The sequence below is a fragment of the Hypomesus transpacificus genome, chromosome 17 (assembly GCF_021917145.1).
Source record: "Hypomesus transpacificus isolate Combined female chromosome 17, fHypTra1, whole genome shotgun sequence".
In the NCBI taxonomy this organism is placed as follows: domain Eukaryota; kingdom Metazoa; phylum Chordata; class Actinopteri; order Osmeriformes; family Osmeridae; genus Hypomesus; species Hypomesus transpacificus.
The window spans coordinates 15325151-15344006 of NC_061076.1; the positions used below are offsets into that span (position 1 = coordinate 15325151).

Genomic DNA, 18856 nt, shown 5'->3' on the forward strand with positions numbered 1-18856 from the left:
TGCATAACGTCTATGTTTCATCGGAAAATGGGAATGTGCAGCGCAACAATGATGTCCGCGCAACTCAGTTGACTTCCTTCCTGTAAGGTCACACAGTATTTCCGCGATCGAATCCTCTCCTTGAAAATCACAACAACAGACAGCTGTTGTAAGATGTCGGATGGTTATGCAGAAATAGAAGGTCCCCTGGATACTAAACATGCCGGGGACCAAATGAAAGCAATTTTGAGAAGGTGCAGAGGACGCCCTAGGCTTACAGACACTGATCGAGCACAGAGACGACTTGAATCTCGAAAGAAGTACGATGTGAGGCGAGTCTACCTCGGAGAGTCACACAAGGTCTGGAGTGAGCTTCGCCGGCGAACGAGTTTGAGTGACGCTGGACTTGCAGAGTACCTGATCCTACTCAACTCAACATACGGGGAGCGATATCAGCAAAAATACGGCGGGTAGATCTACGTTCTATGTTGATTTATGCATTCGTATTTACTAGCCAGTTGATTACAATGCCAGCCAAAAGGCCCGCTGGACCTCCTTGTCTCTGGTGATCCTAACTAGTCCTAATACACGTTATTGTTCTCAGTTGATTTGAGTTTAACCCATCTATGCCCCTTCCCTGTCAACAATTGTATGACATTGTATTCATAGCCACAATGTCACAGTAACGTTGTCACGTTTATCCTGTTTGCTGCCAGAAAGAAGATTACTCCCGAATCATGCATGACACAGAGGAGAGGTTAGTGATGCTGCGATAATACCGCAGTGTGTGTTTGTGTGTGTCTCAACGCAGTCACCAGTCAGTATACCGAGGAGTTTTACTGTCTCACCAGTCATGTCTGTTTGCTCTCTGTCCTGTAGTCAAGAAGGAGAGGGTTTCCAGTCTTCGTAGCCTGGTCAGCTGGTACCAGGACCACTTGCTAACCTGCCCGCATGAACCACAGCTCAAAACACTGGAGCCCCAGCCAGGCTTCTCCACACTGGCTGTCTGGCAGTGTGATGGCGACCACTCATTTGTGCAGTACCTCTCCTTGCCTCCAAGAGGGTCCAGCGAGTCCGAGGGGGAGATACCGTGCGAGGAGGAGGAGGACCTGACGACCACAGATGGCATTATAACCAGGAGGAGAGAGACAGATGCAGAAACACAGCTCACAGGTAGAGAGAGGGAGGGAAGATAGAGAAGAGAGAGAGAGAGAGAGAGAGAGAGAGATAGAGGGGAAGGAAGGAACCAACAAAGCAGAGTTTTGCTCATTGAAAATGAAAAAAAGTATCAGAAAAGAATTCCACTGTCATGAGCTTGAGAACCACTCTGAACTGGCTATATCTGATTCCCCCTCCTTCCACTACAGATGCCGGAGAGGACTCGCAAGGCTCCGGAGCCCAGATCCCCCTTCTGAGCCACGGTGAGGAGGCCACAGCTCTCAGCCACCTCCCAGGCCTGGACCCCCCTCCCAGGGAAGCCCCGCTGACAGGCCACCTCACCGGGGGCCAGCCCGGGTCCCTCTGGGAGATTGAGATGGAGAGGCCGCAAGACCCCGACCCCCACATCCAAGGACCGGCCTTTGACGCCCTGGGCGAGGCCGTCAACTCCGCGGAGGAGGCTGAAGACCTGAGGAGAGACAGAGGAGAGGGGGACGACGGAGGAGGAGGAGGAGGAGACGAAGGAGGAGAGACAGAGGGCTACGAGTGTGTGGTCGTGACCACGTCCCTGACCGACAGGCTCCACAAACGCGTGGACGGCTCGGCCGAGACCAGCGACCCCAGGGGCGACGAGGCCACGGGCTCCCAGCCCGACCTCTGCGCGGCCGCTGTGCCCATGGCTCTGCCAGGCCACATGCCGAGGCAGGGGGAGCTGTTTCACGCTCAGACACTCCAGACCGTGGTGGCCAGCTGTGAAATACCAGATCAGCAGGGATCACTGGAAGGCTCCCAGGTAACTGACTGAGCCGATGAATGCTGTCATGGAATAGGAAATGTGGGCTTCTGCTGGCACATTTTAAATAGAGGCACTGTCCCATTTGTAATTTAGCCAATTGAAGCAGTATATTATACAGTATATATACAGTCTGTATATACATACGTATTTACATTTAGTAATTTAGCAGACGCTCTTATCCAGAGCGACTTACAGTAAGTACAGGGACATTCCCCCGAGGCAAGTAGGGTGAAGTGCCTTGCCCAAGGACACAACGTCATTTGCCGGCAACCTTCTGATTTGCTAGCCCGATTCCCTAACCGCTCAGCCATCTGACTGTATATATTCCATGTATATATTCCATTTGACCAGTCTGGCCCTGTCCCCAGCTTATCATCATCACGGGCCCCAGTTACGAGGCCCTGGCCTCCGAGGGCATCCATCTGAACATGGGGGGCGGGGACGTAGAGGAAGTCACCTGCACCGTCATAGAGGGCGTGGCCTACAACCAGGTGTGCCAATCCGGTGTTGACCCAACGGAGGATGACGCAATCACAGGTCTGATCTGAACTTTAGTCCGCTACCCTTTGTTTAAACGTGGATTTGATCTTGTTCAGACATACGCTCTGTTCTGTACTTAGGGACTAGCTTGCTATAAGTAAATACCAATGATGTTAATAAGGTTTGCCTGTCCACTAGCTCCAAGGGTCATCACGTTGCAGTTCTAGAATTAATTTAGTCATTTAGCAGATGCTCTTATCCAGAGCGACTTACAGTAAGTACAGGGACATTCCGCCGAGGCAAGTAGGGTGAAGTGCCTTGCCCAGGTACACAACTTCATTTGTCATGGCTGGGAATCGAACCGGCAACCTTCTGATTGGTAGCCCGATTCCTTAACCGCTCAGCCATCTGACCCCCCGGCTCTTCTCTCCCCTCAGAGCTGAGTGAGAAGCAGATGCTGCAGCCCAGTGTGGAGTCCCCAGGCCTGGAGTCCACCTGTGACCGGGAGCTGGAGAGAACCCTGAGCAGGTGAGTGGAGCACTAGACCAGGCCTGCCCAGCGCTGTTCCTGGAGAGCTACCATGGGGATTTTGACCTTCCGGTGTATCGTTCCACCAGCCTAACGGTCGGGGTTTGTCTGTGTAGCGTCAGGTCAAAGAGGAGCCGGCGTGGGCCGGTGATAGAGGCCGACGGCATGCTGAAGATGTTCCACTGCCCGTACGAGGGCTGCAGTCAGGTCTACGTGGCCATCAGCAGCTTCCAGGTAATCAGGGGGCTCCCCGGAGAGTTGACCAGGAAGCACTTTGACCTGGGATATAATCCCAGTACTGGGTGGACACGGAGAGTACAAATGCCTTTTTACAAAAGTCTTGACCAAGTATCGAACACAACATTTATTGTTTTATGAATGAATAAATCCATTTTCATTGACCTTCCACTCTCTCTTTTTCTTTCCGGCCCCGTGCTGTCGTCCCTCGGACCTGTAGAACCATGTGAACCTCGTACACAGGAAGGGGAGGACCAAGGTTTGTCCCCACCCCGGCTGTGGCAAGAAGTTCTATCTGTCCAACCACCTCCACCGACACATGATCATCCACTCTGGTGGGTGTACACACACACACGCACACACACACACACACGCGCACGCACACGCACACGCACACGCACGCACAGAGATATATACTTAACAAAGTAAGTTGTAAATATGAGCACCAAAGGTGTCTTTACCTTCAACCTCCTCCCCCTCCCCAACCCTCCATTCAGGAGTCCGAGACTTTATTTGTGAGACATGCGGAAAGTCGTTTAAACGCAAGAACCACCTGGAAGTACACCGGCGGACCCACACAGGAGAGACCCCCTTACAGTCAGTATGACCCCCCTGGTCTGAAGCTATCCCAGATACCCAACTGCATGACGAACATGTATTCCCTCTGGTATGGAAGCAAATCGTGACCAAAATTCAAATGAAAATGCATTTCCAGAAATGCATTTTCATTTTAAGAATGTGGCTGCATTATTTGACTCATAAATCAAATTAGTATTCAATCATCCTATTTGCATTTTCATTTTCTTCTTTAAGACTGCTCATTCTTTCCCTTAATTAAAATGAAAACGAAAAAGACATTTGAAATTTAATTTTCAAAATATGCCCCAGCAAATAGATACCAAAATTCAATTTGAAATGTAAAATTTGAAAATGAAAATGCATTTCCAGAAATGCATTTTCATTTTAAGAACGTGGCTGCAAAATCGTGACCACAATTCAAATTCAAATGCATTTCCAGAAATGCATTTTCATTTTCAAGAATGTGGCTGCAAAATCGTGACCACAATTCAAATTCAAATGCATTTTCAGAAATGCATTTTCATTTTAAGAACGTGGCTGCAAAATCGTGACCACAATTCAAATTCAAATGTATTTCCAGAAATGCATTTTCATTTTAAGAATGTGGCTGCATTATTTGACTCATAAATCAAATTAGTGCTGATTAGTACTGAGCGGACATTGCATTTTCATTTTCATGTTCTGCCCGCAAAGAACTGCCCATAATTCGAAAACGAAAATGCATTCTGAGCGGCGCAGTAGAGTGACGTCAGTAGCCGCTCTTCTTCAGCTCCCTGCTGACCGAGCTACCCATCTTGTTCGGTAGGGGGCGGTGTGCACATACGCATTGCATTACATGGCAAATGTGCCGGGAAATTGATTGAATTGCCGGGTCTTTAGAGGACGCATCACAGATCATGGCGCTCCCTCAAATTGTGCAGACACTGATAGAATTAGCTGAGCTGGTAGAAACTAATAATATATCTGAGTCTGATGCCCGTGACCGAGTAGAAGTCACAGAGAGCTTGGCTGCATACTCTGCCGTCACAGACGTACACATTAATGAGGTTGCCATAGTAAACCTCTCTTCAGTCCTGGAACGGCTGGATGCTGTGGAGCCTCAAATGGGACGGGGACGACCAACCATCCACATCCCGTTCGAGTCCATCGAAAACTATTTATTAAATGGTTTAAAAATAAAGGACACAGCGGAGCTGTTGTCGGCCACCAGACCATCCGTCGGAGGATGCAAAGCAACGGATTTATGGAGCTAGAAAGCTGACAAAAGTATCTGAATTTGAATATGAAAGATCTGAAATATTTGTGTGTCGAATTTCATAAAACTGAAATATATTGCTGTTGAATATATAATATCTGAATTATTTGTATGCCAAATTTAATACAACTGAATTATTTTGATCCAAAAATAAAACATTCTAAAATTCAGATTGCAGGAATTCAGATTCTTGAAATTCAGATTGCGGAAATTCAAATTCAGATTGCGGAAATTCAGATTTTGTCTGAACCAGGCCAAAGGTGAAACAGCTTGCTTTCACAGGAAAAAGTAGACCATTTAATAAATAGTTCTCGATGGACTCGAACGGGATGTGGATGGTTGGTCGTCCCCGTCCCATTTGAGGCTCCACAGCATCCAGCCGTTCCAGGACTGAAGAGAGGTTTACTATGGCAACCTCATTAATGTGTACGTCTGTGACGGCAGAGTATGCAGCCAAGCTCTCTGTGACTTGTTCTACTCGGTCACGGGCATCAGACTCAGATATATTATTAGTTTCTACCAGCTCAGCTAATTCTATCAGTGTCTGCACAATTTGAGGGAGCGCCATGATCTGTGATGCGTCCTCTAAAGACCCGGCAATTCAATCAATTTCCCGGCACATTTGCCATGTAATGCAATGCGTATGTGCACACCGCCCCCTACCGAACAAGATGGGTAGCTCGGTCAGCAGGGAGCTGAAGAAGAGCGGCTACTGACGTCACTCTACTGCGCCGCTCAGAATGCATTTTCGTTTTCGAATTATGGGCAGTTCTTTGCGGGCAGAACATGAAAATGAAAATGCAATGTCCGCTCAGTACTAATCAGTACTAATTTGATTTATAAGTCAAATAATGCAGCCACATTCTTAAAATGAAAATGCATTTCTGGAAATACATTTGAATTTGAATTGTGGTCACGATTTTGCAGCCACGTTCTTAAAATGAAAATGCATTTCTGGAAATGCATTTGAATTTGAATTGTGGTCACGATTTTGCAGCCACGTTCTTGAAAATGAAAATGCAATTCTGGAAATGCATTTGAATTTGAATTGTGGTCACGATTTTGCAGCCACGTTCTTAAAATGAAAATGCATTTCTGGAAATGCATTTTCATTTTCAAATTTTACATTTCAAATTGAATTTTGGTATCTATTTGCTGGGGCATATTTTGAAAATTAAATTTCAAATGTCTTTTTCGTTTTCATTTTAAATATGGAAAGAATGAGCAGTCTTAAAGAAGAAAATGAAAATGCAAATAGGATGATTGAATACTAATTTGATTTATGAGTCAAATAATGCAGCCACATTCTTAAAATGAAAATGCATTTCTGGAAATGCATTTTCATTTGAATTTTGGTCACGATTTGCTTCCATACTCTGGTAGAAGAACAATACAAATTGTATCTGTGTGTCTCTCTCTCTTTCATTCTCACTTTCTCCCTCTTTCTCTTTCTATTCGTCTTTCTCCGTCTGTGGTCCCAGGTGTGAGATCTGTGGTTACCAGTGTCGACAGCGGGCGTCTCTGAACTGGCACATGAAGAAGCACACCACGGAGGCTCACTACAACTTCACCTGTGAACACTGTGGGAAGCGCTTCGAGAAGCTGGACAGCGTCAAGTTCCACAAGCTGAAGAGCCACCCGGACAAGCAGGCCACCTGAGGAGATGGAGAGAGAACCGGGTGAAGATAGGACCCAGAGAGCACCTGGCGAACAAACCGCCACTGAGCTGGACGGAGGGCATGCCCTCGAGGAACCAGGCGGGCAGACAAATAGAGACTGCCTGACTGACTGATAGTTCTTTTATAGAAGTTGGAAGCCTGTGAACGGAACCTTCAAAGGACATAATAACAATATGCAGTTGAAGTCTGTTTTTTTTTGGTGGAAGGGACAAACTGCTGGCCCACTGGCCACGCTGCAGAACACAGCTTGGCTAGGTGGCACGCTACAGCCCTGGATGCAGACTGGTTGCTAGGTGGCTAGGTGGCACGCTACAGGCCTGGATGCAGACTGGTCACTAGGTGGCAGGCTACAGGCCTGGATGCAGACTGGTGGCTAGGTGGCTAGGTGGCACGCTACAGGCCTGGATGCAGACTGGTTGCTAGGTGGCACGCTACAGGCCTGGATGTAGACTGGTCGCTAGGTGGCTAGGTGGCACGCTACAGGCCCGGATGCAGACTGGTGGCTAGGTGGCACGCTACAGGCCTGGATGCAGACTGGTGGCTAGGTGGCAGGCTACAGGCCTGGATGCAGACTGGTCGCTAGGTGGCTAGGTGGCACGCTACAGGCCTGGATGCAGACTGGTGGCTAGGTGGCAGGCTACAGGCCTGGATGCAGACTGGTGGCTAGGTGGCAGGCTACAGGCCTGGATGCAGACTGGTGGCTAGGTGGCTAGGTGGCACGCTACAGGCCTGGATGCAGACTGGTTGCTAGGTGGCACGCTACAGGCCTGGATGTAGACTGGTCGCTAGGTGGCTAGGTGGCACGCTACAGGCCCGGATGCAGACTGGTGGCTAGGTGGCACGCTACAGGCCTGGATGCAGACTGGTGGCTAGGTGGCAGGCTACAGGCCTGGATGCAGACTGGTCGCTAGGTGGCTAGGTGGCACGCTACAGGCCTGGATGCAGACTGGTGGCTAGGTGGCAGGCTACAGGCCTGGATGCAGACTGGTGGCTAGGTGGCAGGCTACAGGCCTGGATGCAGACTGGTCGCTAGGTGGCAGGCTACAGGCCTGGATGCAGACTGGTCGCTAGGTGGCAGGCTACAGGCCTGGATACAGACTGGTGGCTAGGTGGCAGGCTACAGGCCTGGATGAAGACTGGTGGCTAGGTGGCAGGCTACAGGCCTGGATGCAGACTGGTGGCTAGGTGGCAGGCTACAGGCCTGGATGCAGACTGGTCGCTAGGTGGCAGGCTACAGGCCTGGATGCAGACTGGTGGCTAGGTGGCACGCTACAGGCCTGGATGCAGACTGGTCGCTAGGTGGCACGCTACAGGCCTGGATGCAGACTGGTCGCTAGGTGGCTAGGTGGCAGGCTACAGGCCTGGATGCAGACTGGTCGCTAGGTGGCAGGCTACAGGCCTGGATGCAGACTGGTCGCTAGGTGGCTAGGTGGCAGGCTACAGGCCTGGATGCAGACTGGTGGCTAGGTGGCAGGCTACAGGCCTGGATGCAGACTGGTCGCTAGGTGGCTAGGTGGCAGGCTACAGGCCTGGATGCAGACTGGTCGCTAGGTGGCTAGGTGGCAGGCTACAGGCCTGGATGCAGACTGGTGGCTAGGTGGCTAGGTGGCAGGCTACAGGCCTGGATGCAGACTGGTGGCTAGGTGGCAGGCTACAGGCCTGGATGCAGACTGGTCGCTAGGTGGCTAGGTGGCAGGCTACAGGCCTGGATGCAGACTGGTGGCTAGGTGGCAGGCTACAGGCCTGGATGCAGACTGGTCGCTAGGTGGCTAGGTGGCAGGCTACAGGCCTGGATGCAGACTGGTCGCTAGGTGGCTAGGTGGCAGGCTACAGGCCTGGATGCAGACTGGTGGCTAGGTGGCTAGGTGGCAGGCTACAGGCCTGGATGCAGACTGGTGGCTAGGTGGCAGGCTACAGGCCTGGATGCAGACTGGTGGCTAGGTGGCAGGCTACAGGCCTGGATGCAGACTGGTCGCTAGGTGGCACGCTACAGGCCTGGATGCAGACTGGTGGCTAGGTGGCACGCTACAGGCCTGGATGCAGACTGGTCGTTAGGTGGCAGGCTACAGCCCTGGATGCAGATTGGTGGCTAGGTGGCTAGGTGGCAGGCTACAGGCCTGGATGCAGACTGGTGGCTAGGTGGCAGGCTACAGGCCTGGATGCAGACTGGTCGCTAGGTGGCAGGCTACGGGCCTGGATGCAGACTGGTGGCTAGGTGGCAGGCTACAGGCCTGAAAGCAGACTGGTCGCTAAGTCTGTTGCTCACAGTACTCTGTACCTTCCCCATCCTTGTTTACATTACATATTGTTTACCTTTGCAACTGTTCAATACCTTGTCCATGGATTGCACATGTTTGTATTTTTTTTGGGGGGGGGGGCATCAAAGATGGGGCTCAGGATGAAGTCCTATATCATCCTTTCTGGAACTGAAATGTTCTCCCTGTCACTCACAGAGGTTGTGTGTGTGTGTGTGTGTGTCTTGTTGACTTCTGAGGTCTGTCCCATGAAGCAAGTTTAAAAAGCCAGGCTTATGTCAGTTAGTCTTATTTACAGTTCATTCGGTTCCATAAAGCCAGTTCAATTTAGTACAAGTTCAGTTACTATGGCAACTTATGTTGCAAACTAACCTGGTCCAATGCAAGCGAACTGCCGGGCTTTGCCTGTGTCGTTTCTTCCCAATCAGGTGTTACAGGGATGTCTGGCTTTATGGAACCGAATCAACTGAAAATGCGTCAGACCAACTAACTGCCTGGCTTATTCGGTGAACTTGCTTTATGCAACGGGCTTCAGATGTCAGAGGTCAAAGTCATGTCCTCTTGGCTTCTGGCAACTATTGGGTCTCACACGCACACGGTTCTGACACATGCTGGGATCTTGCGAAATGTTTTCCTGTCTAGGAGGGTGGGTCGTTGTCGCCTCATATTTTTGCCAATGATGAAGCGGATGCACTAATTTACAGCTACGTTCCTGTTTTCTGTATGGGTGAACTGGTTCCTGTGAGATATGATAATGCCAGTCAATGATGTACTGTTCTGACACAGATACAGTATTTGTGTTTGTTTGAGACAAATAAAGTAACTGCATTGGCATAGAAAAGTAATGTCCCTAGACTGGTGTCTCCACATGCGCACACACACACACACACACACACACACACACACACACACACACACACACACGTACATACATACATTCACTGCATATATTGAGCCTATCAGCTCATTCGTTTTTCTATTAGCCTAAATGGAGACACAATCGAAATATGTTAAGTTTGACGTCGAACGGAGTGAGCCAGTGAAATTGTGGTCATGTGATGCAAAACTTAGAATAGATCCTCTTTCCAATTACATTCACACAACCTCCTCCACAATTGTTGTGATTCAACCCCTTCACTCATCTTCTCCATTAAGTAACCTGTACGAGGCTGAGTCATGTCCATGTCTAAAGACCATGCGCTTCAAAATATCCACTTCCATGTATGAAAATGCTCAGTCACTACATGCATTTTGATGGGATATTCATCAGCTAACCCATACACAAAATAGATGTCAATAAGATGCATTGAATGAAGTTGTACACAGGCACCTGCAGCAGGAACTAATCTCACGCCCTGATGTGGTCAGTTCGCTCACCACAACCTTTGATGAACAAGCAGGCACGTCGCAGTGTCAGGGTTAAATTCTCAGAAACTCCCTAATACACCACAACACATATTTGAATGGACTTGTATCTGTAGAGAACAGGAACGTTTGTGTGTGCATGTGTGTAATATAGTGACATCGCTGTGGCTACAAAGACAACAGTGCTGCCTCTTTCCCCCCAGGTCTAGTTCACTCCACAGAGAATGGTTGCCTTCTCCAATCACTCCCACCTGTTTTTCACCGTGTGCTCTCCCTCCCTCCCTCCCACGGTCCCTCCCTCTCTCAAACTCACCCGCCCATGTCGTCCCGTCCCGTCCCCCTCTGTTTATAACTGACTTGGAGTCACAAAACAGGACAAGAAGGGAGGTAACGGGAGAATAGAGACAGAAAAAGAGAGCTAGAGAGAGAGGGACGGTCAGATCGCTCTCAGGGAACGCTCCTCCAGTCTTCTAATCTCGCACTCGCTCTGCTCTCTCAGGGACTGATACCATCATCACCTGAGTGAAGGTAAGAGGCTTTCTGTCCTCCGCACCTTTCGTCTCAACGCAACCTGTTTTCTCCTCCACTGGTAGGAAGTGGGTAGGAAAAGAAAGGGCGCATATTTGACTATGGGTTCTCTAAACTTTGATGGTAGTTGTAGTTTTAATGATGTTTTTCTATCCTACTTGATACCATGACAACTTAGGTAGGAATCCCACAATGGGCCTTTGTTTAGTCTCCTGGGACCTCTAGCCTGCAATTATTTCTTTCAATGACATCCTTTGAGACGGTAAAAATCGTACTCATCCTACTAAGGCTTGTCTTTGTTAGATGTTTTTTCCCTTCAAACTTTTCAAACCTATCAAACCTATCAAATCTTAATGAGATTTGTCCCTGAAATTAGCGGTCCTTGTTGCGGTCCTATCATCACAAAGTACATTCTTCTAAACACATTTGAAAATAGTCACCTGTAAACCAAGGTTGCTCAGAATATCCTCACGAGATTCATCATCAAACTAAACTATCTAGAATCTGTGTGGCGTATTTAAAAGACAGTACAGAAGCATTTATACTTCTTTCAGCTAATTGTTTGTGTACAGCTCTGAAGGGCTCAACCATCCTTGTCATACCAGGAAGTGTCTGTCAGAAGAGTCCCCTATCCTCCTAGACTCTACAGCATGACTCAGTTACATCATGTTGAGGAAACTGTTTTCTTTATTCTTCGTTATTTGTTTATAAATGTAGTACATATAATTGGATGACGTCACATGCAAAAGTAAATGTGTTATGGAACAATTTGAATATACAAATCAGGTCTATCCACTCTAATCTCCAGGGACCCCATCTAGTAGACGGTTTTATCCAAAGCGACTTCCAAGAGAGAGCTTTACAAAGTGCAAAGGTCTTTAAAATTAAACAACATGAATCTTTAAGTGCAAGTGTACCTGTAGAAAAAGCAAGCAACAGTAAAAATATAAATAAGATTAACTAATCTTAACTGGAATATCTAAGAGTATATCTCATGGACGAAAGTGCCATGGCTCAGATCAGTAAAAAACAAATCAAGCCAACATCAATATTCCACAGAAAGTCTCAAGATGGCACACACGCTCAAAATGGCTGTTATCTCACACGAGGATGACATGTGGAAGAGGATGCTGAGGTCGTTCGTTGGTCATGTGACTCGAGCTGTTAACGAGTAACCGTGCTAAATCACAGCTGACTGCCTCCAAGGACTGACTCGCGTCAGGTTTGAGGAAGCGCTCAGGGCTGAGAAAAGGGGGTAACTCCAGCATGTGAGTTGCTACAGTATGTACCCATTACCATAGTCCTGTCCTATGATTAACCTGTTTCTGGCTAAACATTGACCCGGCTTTTCTTTCCTCTTTTGGAAACCTTAATGGCCGACTGTATTCAGATGTTCCACTGATGGCTAACGAGTGTTAGAACCATAAAAGTCCTACTTCCTTGGAGCCGTGATAAAGGTGTGCTCCCACGCGACAAGTCTCCCACGCAAAAGGCTTGTCCCGAAAACTCTGGGTCCGTATTCTGCGTGCCCTCATGGGCCTCACTCGTCATCCTATACACGCTTTACTTCACAAGAGCTGTTCAACAGGATCCACCATGATAGATCTTAACATTTGATCTATGTCCATGGCTTGCTAAGGAATTTGATTTTGCAGGAAATAGGGTTAAAAAACTCCAACCCAAGAGGTTCATGTTGTTAAATTGTTTAATTGTAACTTGTTCAACAACATGCTCTTATGGTTCTTCCCTTTGGGACTTATTTAGTTTTCACAGTGTATGCTTCATGTTTTGGCTACCCGCAATGTTTGGGGCTATCTCGTTGTTATGATAAGTGACTCATGGATTTTTGTAAAGCTCTCTTTCGGAAGTCGTTTTGGATAAAAGCGTCTGCGAAAGGGCCATTTCCAGTATGACGTGGATGAGGCTCTGGGGTTGGTGTGATTTTGACGTCTTTCCAAATGTTTGCATGACATTTGTTAACCATAATTGTCCACCGAAACCCATTTGAATGAGACTTTAAAGAGGTGTGCGAGTTTGTCATCACAGGTCGCAGGTGTGCTACCAAACAAAGCCCTTACCCCAGTCCCATTGTGGTTGTAATGTTTAATGTCAATATTGCAAGAGGCGGACAAAAAGCAAGGGCACTCTTGAGTGTTTAAGGACAAAAAGTTGATAGAGAACTGTTCCTTGTGAAAGGACCAGGTGTGTGTTTTTGGGGGGGGGGGGCACCAATCTCTTCCTTTTCACTTCCCTGACAAAGTGCTGGTCTCCTAGTAACACGTCAGAGCTAGCAAACAGCATCCTTGTGTACGGGAAGTCTGTTAATTTGTCACCAACGGTAATCACCAGAATATGACACCTCACTGGAACCATGACGAACGAGTAAATGCATTAAAGAAACACCTTGTCACAATGATATACAATAGCTCGAGAAACTGGATTGTACTGCCACTGAGTGATTCACAAGATCATATGTTTGTCCAGGAACTACTTTAGACAAAAAATACCCCAATTATGTCCTTAGCTCGCCCACTTCATATATTAAAATGATTATCTGGTAAGAATCTGTGGGTGGGACACTTTATTCATTGGGTGGGAATATTCACTTTGTGGCTCCCTGAAAATGCTGAATTAAGAAGAATCCGAATGGCTCAAGATAGTAAATTATCACAAACAACCCTTCTTTGTGATGAGTACCTAAAAAGTAACTGTATAGCCAACTCCACGAACAGAAGCGATAATCACTTCTAAGTCCTTAGATCTCATTTCAATAATTGTTTACATGTTTACTTCCTCTCTCCTACTTTCTTCTAGAAAGAAGAACCTGCTTTAACCATGGGCTGCTTTGCATTTCTCAAAGTCATGATGTTTGTTTTCAACGGCATCATCTTTGTAAGTTTGTATGTTTATACAAGGTTGAGAAAGGTTTAAATAGCTTCAAGGGCATATGACGCATGTACAGAACATCATCTGACACTGTTTAATGATATTTTTTACTGGACAGACTCATAGACAGGTGCATTTTTATAGACGTGCAATGGACAAAATGTTTCATGGTTTTGGCTTGGAAAGATAAGAGGCATGGACTTGTGAATTTGTTGTCCAAAGTGCGAGGTGAACGAAATAATGAGTGTCCAAGCAGGTGAAGATACTTTTCAGTCTTCTGATTGGAACACAACAAGATTTGAGTAAACGTCTGTACTCTGTACACAACAAGATTTGAGTAAACGTCTGTACTCTGTACACAACAAGATTTGAGTAAACGTCTGTACTCTGTACACAACAATTGGCAATGTGTTCTCTCACCCAAGAGAAATTTGTAGTTGTTTTAAACTTTGGTTCATAACATGAAACATCAAATACCCAGTATACATTTTAGTAAGTATCCTCAATATACATATCTCTTTTCACCAACATTCCCACCTCTCTTGCTCGACCTGCTCCCTCCTCCCGTAACCTTATCTCCCTCTCTCTTTCCTACTTACATTTACATTTAGTAGACGCTCTAGAGCGGCTTACAGTAAGTACAGGGACATTCCCCCCGAGGCAAGTAGGGTGAAGTGCCTTGCCCAAGGACACAACGTCATTTGGCACGGCGGGAAATCGATCCGGTAACCTTCTGATTACTAGCCCGACTCCCTCACCGCTCAGCCATCTGACTCCTCCTACATCTCCTTGTTCTCCTTCCTGGTATGTCTCCATCTCTGTGTCTCAGGTGGCGGGGGCAGTCATCCTGGGGGTGGGGATCTGGGTGAAGGTGGACAGCGGCTCCATCCTGGGCTTCATCCAGGGCATCCAGGACGCCCCGGAGGGCCTGAACCAGCTGCTCAACGTGGGCTACCTGCTCATAGCAATAGGAGCCCTCCTGCTGGTCATCGGCTTCCTGGGCTGTTGTGGGGCCGTCAGGGAGAGCAGGTGTATGCTCTTATTGGTCAGTTACTTTGCGAATAAGGCCTGACACATAAACATACTCACACAAGTATTAGTATACACAAACAAGCAGATGAACCACTTTAATACATGTAGTGGTAATGATGTTGTGCAGGTATTTTACTTTCGCTCTCTTTTGCTGCCATCTCCTTTCATCTGTGTCTAGTTCTTTATAGTAGTTTTGGTGGTCTTCATAGCCGAGGTTGCTGGTGCAGTGGTGATCCTTGTATTTAAGCCGTTGGTAAGGAAGCAATGCTAGCTCTCTTTCTCCCTTCCTTCCTCCCTCCTCTCCTCAACTCAGTCCCTTCCTCCCTGTTTCCCTCTGTCCCTGTTTCCCTCTCTCCCTCACTATTTCACTTATCTCCTCACCATTTTGGAAGGTGAACATTGAAACTGCCACTTTCCATTGGGATAATGACTGATTTATGTTTCAGGCAGAAGATTTGATCAGCAAGCTGGGCACTCAAGCAGTTGATAGCATAAAAAAGGATTATGGACAAAATCCAGATGTCACTGGTCTCTGGAATGTTACAATGGATACGGTACAATCTCCCCAACACGCAATATATCTACAAACATATCATATTTGCCACACTACGGTGTATATAGCTGCTCTCAAGCCATGTTAAGCGTTAGGCTGCATCATTTGAAAGATATGACGAAAAAAATCGAATATAAATTGTATTATCATCCCCAACAGCTAAAGTGCTGTGGATTCTACAACTCCTCAGACTTTGATGGATCTCCCTTCCACAAGCCCGACAGCCAGTACCCACCTCAGTGCTGCCAGGACACAACCAGGCCTTGTGGTTCAGCAGATGCGGTACTAGCTTTGTGCTCATTCATCCTCTGGGGATTTCCCTGAGCCAAACTGTTACCATCACTATTGACTTTGTAGAGTACAACAGGATATGGATTGTTATATGACAGATAATATCAATTTAGCTGAAATTGATAGCTCTGCAAATAGCACTGTGTATGTTAATGAGCTGTTTGTTTTGTGTACTACTTCCTTGTACTTGTGGTGTTTCCATTGTTCTTAGCTGTTTTCTGTTTCTCCTCTAGACCGTGACTGGCTGCTTCCCAAAATTCCAGAAATTGATTGATGAGAACTCAGCGGTGATTGCAGGTGTGGCATTGGGCATTGCAGCCCTAGAGGTATGGACTTCTGCTCTCTCTCTCTCTCTCTCTCTCTCTCTCTCTCTCTCTCTCTCTCTCTCTCTCTCTCTCTCTCTCTCTCTCTCTCTCTCTCCCTCCCTCCCTCCCTCCCTCCCTCCCTCCCTCCCTCCCTCCCTCCCTCCCTCCCTCCCTCCCTCTCTCTCTCTCTCTCCTCCTGGCTCGTTTTTGTTGTTGTAAATTTATTCTACGCATAGCCAATCATTTACACACATACAAATATGCCATCTATTGTTACATACATGTGTGACACTGAGGCCATTGGTTTTTCAATCATGGATTGCTAATTCACATTATTATTTGTTAATCCCACAGATATTGGCGATGGTTTTCTCTATGACTCTGTACTGTAAAATCGGCTCAAAGATAAACTGAGATCAAGTTACAGCAACTAATTACAGCAGTGACAGAAGCATGATCTTCGGGCCTACAGACACACGTTCTCTGCCTGCATGAAGCTGAAGAGCCAAAGACCTTAATGAAGCTTCGTTCAACTGAGAGTTTCATCAAATCTAAAGGATCAACACTAGATATATTATGAAATTTGTTTTTATGTTTGTTACAGTATTTACATACTTTCTAGTTATTGACGCTACAACAGTGGCCTTTTGTGCATTTTCACTGATCTGCCAGTTGACTAACATCACAAACCAAAAAGACATTACTGGTCAATATTGTTGGAAAATTTCCAATTTATTTTTCATTGTAATAATGTAGCTAGATTTGCAGTGAAATTTCAAAGCTGATTAAATTATTTTTAAGATTTATTTTAGCAATTAACATTTAAATGCAACTGTAAAGTTGATGTTTTTCAATAAAGCTTTACACTTGTTGTCCCTTTGTTTTCTTCTTAATGTTTTGTGCTGTTGCCATGTTTGCTATTGAAAGATTTTCATATGAATATTTGGTTCCAATTATACTCCTATAAATATTTTGCACTAAAATGGACAAACATGACCATCGGTGCATATGAATGCGGTATTTGTTCTGCTTTTGTGGGATACTTTATGGAAGTATTTTATAATTAGCTGTCATTTTATGTGCAGTAATGTGTTACCTTAAGGTACACTATACTGTAAGCAGAAATCATCAAAAATCAATCAAAAATATACAACTAATCCTGACCAGTTTTCTAACTTTTTCAAAAGCTATTAGCCAGCTACAGTTCATATCCAAGATTCCTAGTTAAACGTACCATTATTTGAAAAACAACCGACCTGAGCTCTACCACCCTCTAGATAAGTGGCGTATTGCTCCCTGGGGAATTGGTGTACGGATCGGATCAGATATGGTACAGCATGTCCTGGGTGTTCCAGGCACCTACATGGGTCAGCTTGCTAACGTCAGCTACATCCGCATTGCTCTGGGTGCAGGGTGGGAGTCAGATGGCTGAGCGGTGAGGGAGTTGGGCTAGTAATCAGAAGGTTGCCGGATTCGATTCCCCGCCATGCCAAAATGACGTTGTGTCCTTGGGCAAGGCACTTCACCCTACTTGCCTCGGGGGGAATGTCCTTGTACTTACTGTAAGTCGCTCTGGATAAGAGTGTATACTAAATGTAAATGTAATGAATGGTCTATCACTGGCTTCACTGGTTTCTGTGGAGCCTGGAAGGGAAATTGCATCCACATGTTGTTGGTGAGAGATAGCTCTGTTCACCAGAGTGGATATAACCAGCACAGCTAAGAACTCAGTCCTCAACGTCTGCCATTAGACCAGGGGGCTTTTTTTGGTCAACATTTGGGCCAACAAAGTACTCTATAATGAGAGTTGCATACCCTTATATGACAATTGCATATACGGTTGCAGACTTTATTCGTTGGCCTACGTGTTGTATCCCTACAAACCTCACTTAAGTTTACGGAGACATATTATTTAGGTTTTATCCAGTTCTTTAATCGTGACAATGTTATCTGTTGCTGAAAATGATTGTATGAGTAAGCCTATACAGAGATATGGTAAGGGTTTCAGGTGCAAACAATGTCCATGTTGTTCTTCATTAACCTTGCTTCCACTTGGACTGGTAGCTGCCTGGTCATAATGCTAATCTCTATAAGCCGTGGCCTGTTTGTGTCACAGGGAAGCGTAATGGTGCACCAGGCCAGCACAAAGACCCTGGTGACTTCTAATATGGACTTGGCAGCAACAGACCCCATCTCGTTAGCATGAAACACAGTCATGATCAAGATGAGAGAGGCCATAATGAGGCCAAAAAATGCCCCTTAATTGGTCCAGTAATTAGCACTTCATTAGCACTCAGTCCTGTGGACACTGTATTTACATCCAAAAGACATTGCGGCCATCTTTAGTTTAACTTCACTTACTTTCAATTTAGTGTTAGCTTGTAAGATTAGTCCATCTGGCTGGCGCATACGATGTTACATTCAGTTGGAACATCTCTGTTTTGTCTTTACCTCAAGTGCTGTGGCTTTGAGAATTCAATCCTCGATTTCGAGGACTCTGTTTTCACCAAAGCTACAGGGTGGTTGTACCCAAACAGGTGCTGCGTGAACAAGTTCATCCCATGAGACTCGAGAGCCCTGTGCGTATATCCTGATTATGTATTGAATTAGGATGTAAGAATTAGGGTGGAGTCTCAAAAGTCTGTCATCAGTTCCCCTCTACCCGTGTGACCCCTTTCCTAAAATGCATGTGAGGAGATCGGAGAATCCCCTCTCCATCCAGAGGTCCTCTTACGCCAAGAGAACACAAGAGGAACTGTAGAAGCCTTTGAGGGACACCCCTGTTGTCTCTCCCCCACTCAGAGGCGTTTTGGTAAGATCTTTGCAGTGATAGAGGGCAGGGTGTCATCCTAGGCTCCGTTGCTGCTGGGTACATCTGTATGATCGAGGTAAGGCTGTCCATGGAGCTACACTGCCCCCTTGTGGTAAAGCTGGGACACTGCAGCATGCA

At 46.6% G+C, this 18856-nt stretch overlaps 2 protein-coding genes across 52 annotated transcripts; both read left to right on the forward strand.

Moving 5' to 3' along the window:
- Nucleotides 1–93: 93 nt before the first annotated feature.
- On the forward strand, nt 94–9774 carry znf653 (zinc finger protein 653). Of its 50 annotated transcripts, XR_006957420.1 has the most exons (13): nt 94–449; nt 696–736; nt 859–1152; nt 1347–1930; nt 2302–2470; nt 2851–2941; nt 3058–3175; nt 3399–3513; nt 3676–3775; nt 6494–7952; nt 8075–8120; nt 8335–8380; nt 8419–9774. XR_006957420.1 is itself a non-coding variant. In XM_047037930.1 (10 exons), the coding sequence occupies exons 1-10, from the start codon at nt 154–156 to the stop codon at nt 6669–6671; spliced, it is 1986 nt and encodes a 661-aa protein (XP_046893886.1). In that variant the 5' UTR covers nt 94–153; the 3' UTR covers nt 6672–9774. The 50 variants fall into 50 exon arrangements, 1 of the variants encoding a protein (XP_046893886.1); XR_006957419.1 differs by lacking the exon at nt 8335–8380 and having other exon boundaries at nt 6494–8296; nt 8595–8670; nt 8785–9774; XR_006957416.1 differs by adding an exon at nt 8197–8234 and having other exon boundaries at nt 6494–8158; nt 8373–9774.
- Nucleotides 9775–10656: 882 nt separating this feature from the next.
- tspan35 (tetraspanin 35) lies at nt 10657–16787 on the forward strand. 2 transcript variants are annotated; one of them, XM_047038061.1, is made up of 8 exons: nt 10659–10839; nt 13654–13731; nt 14555–14770; nt 14936–15010; nt 15204–15311; nt 15470–15592; nt 15835–15927; nt 16261–16787. In XM_047038061.1, exons 2-8 carry the CDS (start codon nt 13675–13677, stop codon nt 16318–16320), a joined length of 732 nt encoding a protein of 243 aa, XP_046894017.1. In that variant the 5' UTR covers nt 10659–10839; nt 13654–13674; the 3' UTR covers nt 16321–16787. The 2 variants fall into 2 exon arrangements, with proteins under 2 accessions (XP_046894018.1, XP_046894017.1); XM_047038062.1 differs by lacking the exon at nt 14936–15010 and having other exon boundaries at nt 10657–10839.
- The last annotated feature ends 2069 nt before the right edge of the window (nt 16788–18856 follow it).

Excerpts from the sequence above, each read along its gene's own strand:
- znf653 (XM_047037930.1), top strand. The coding sequence starts at position 154 with ATGTCGGATGGTTATGCAGAAATAGAAGGTCCCCTGGATACTAAACAT. Across the intron at positions 2,942-3,057 it reads CTGGAGAGAACCCTGAGCAG|CGTCAGGTCAAAGAGGAGCC; the intron begins GTGAGTGGAGCA and ends TTGTCTGTGTAG. Across the intron at positions 3,176-3,398 it reads TGGCCATCAGCAGCTTCCAG|AACCATGTGAACCTCGTACA; the intron begins GTAATCAGGGGG and ends TCGGACCTGTAG.
- tspan35 (XM_047038061.1), top strand. The coding sequence starts at position 13,675 with ATGGGCTGCTTTGCATTTCTCAAAGTCATGATGTTTGTTTTCAACGGC. Across the intron at positions 15,593-15,834 it reads CTTGTGGTTCAGCAGATGCG|ACCGTGACTGGCTGCTTCCC; the intron begins GTACTAGCTTTG and ends TTTCTCCTCTAG. Across the intron at positions 15,928-16,260 it reads TGGGCATTGCAGCCCTAGAG|ATATTGGCGATGGTTTTCTC; the intron begins GTATGGACTTCT and ends TTAATCCCACAG.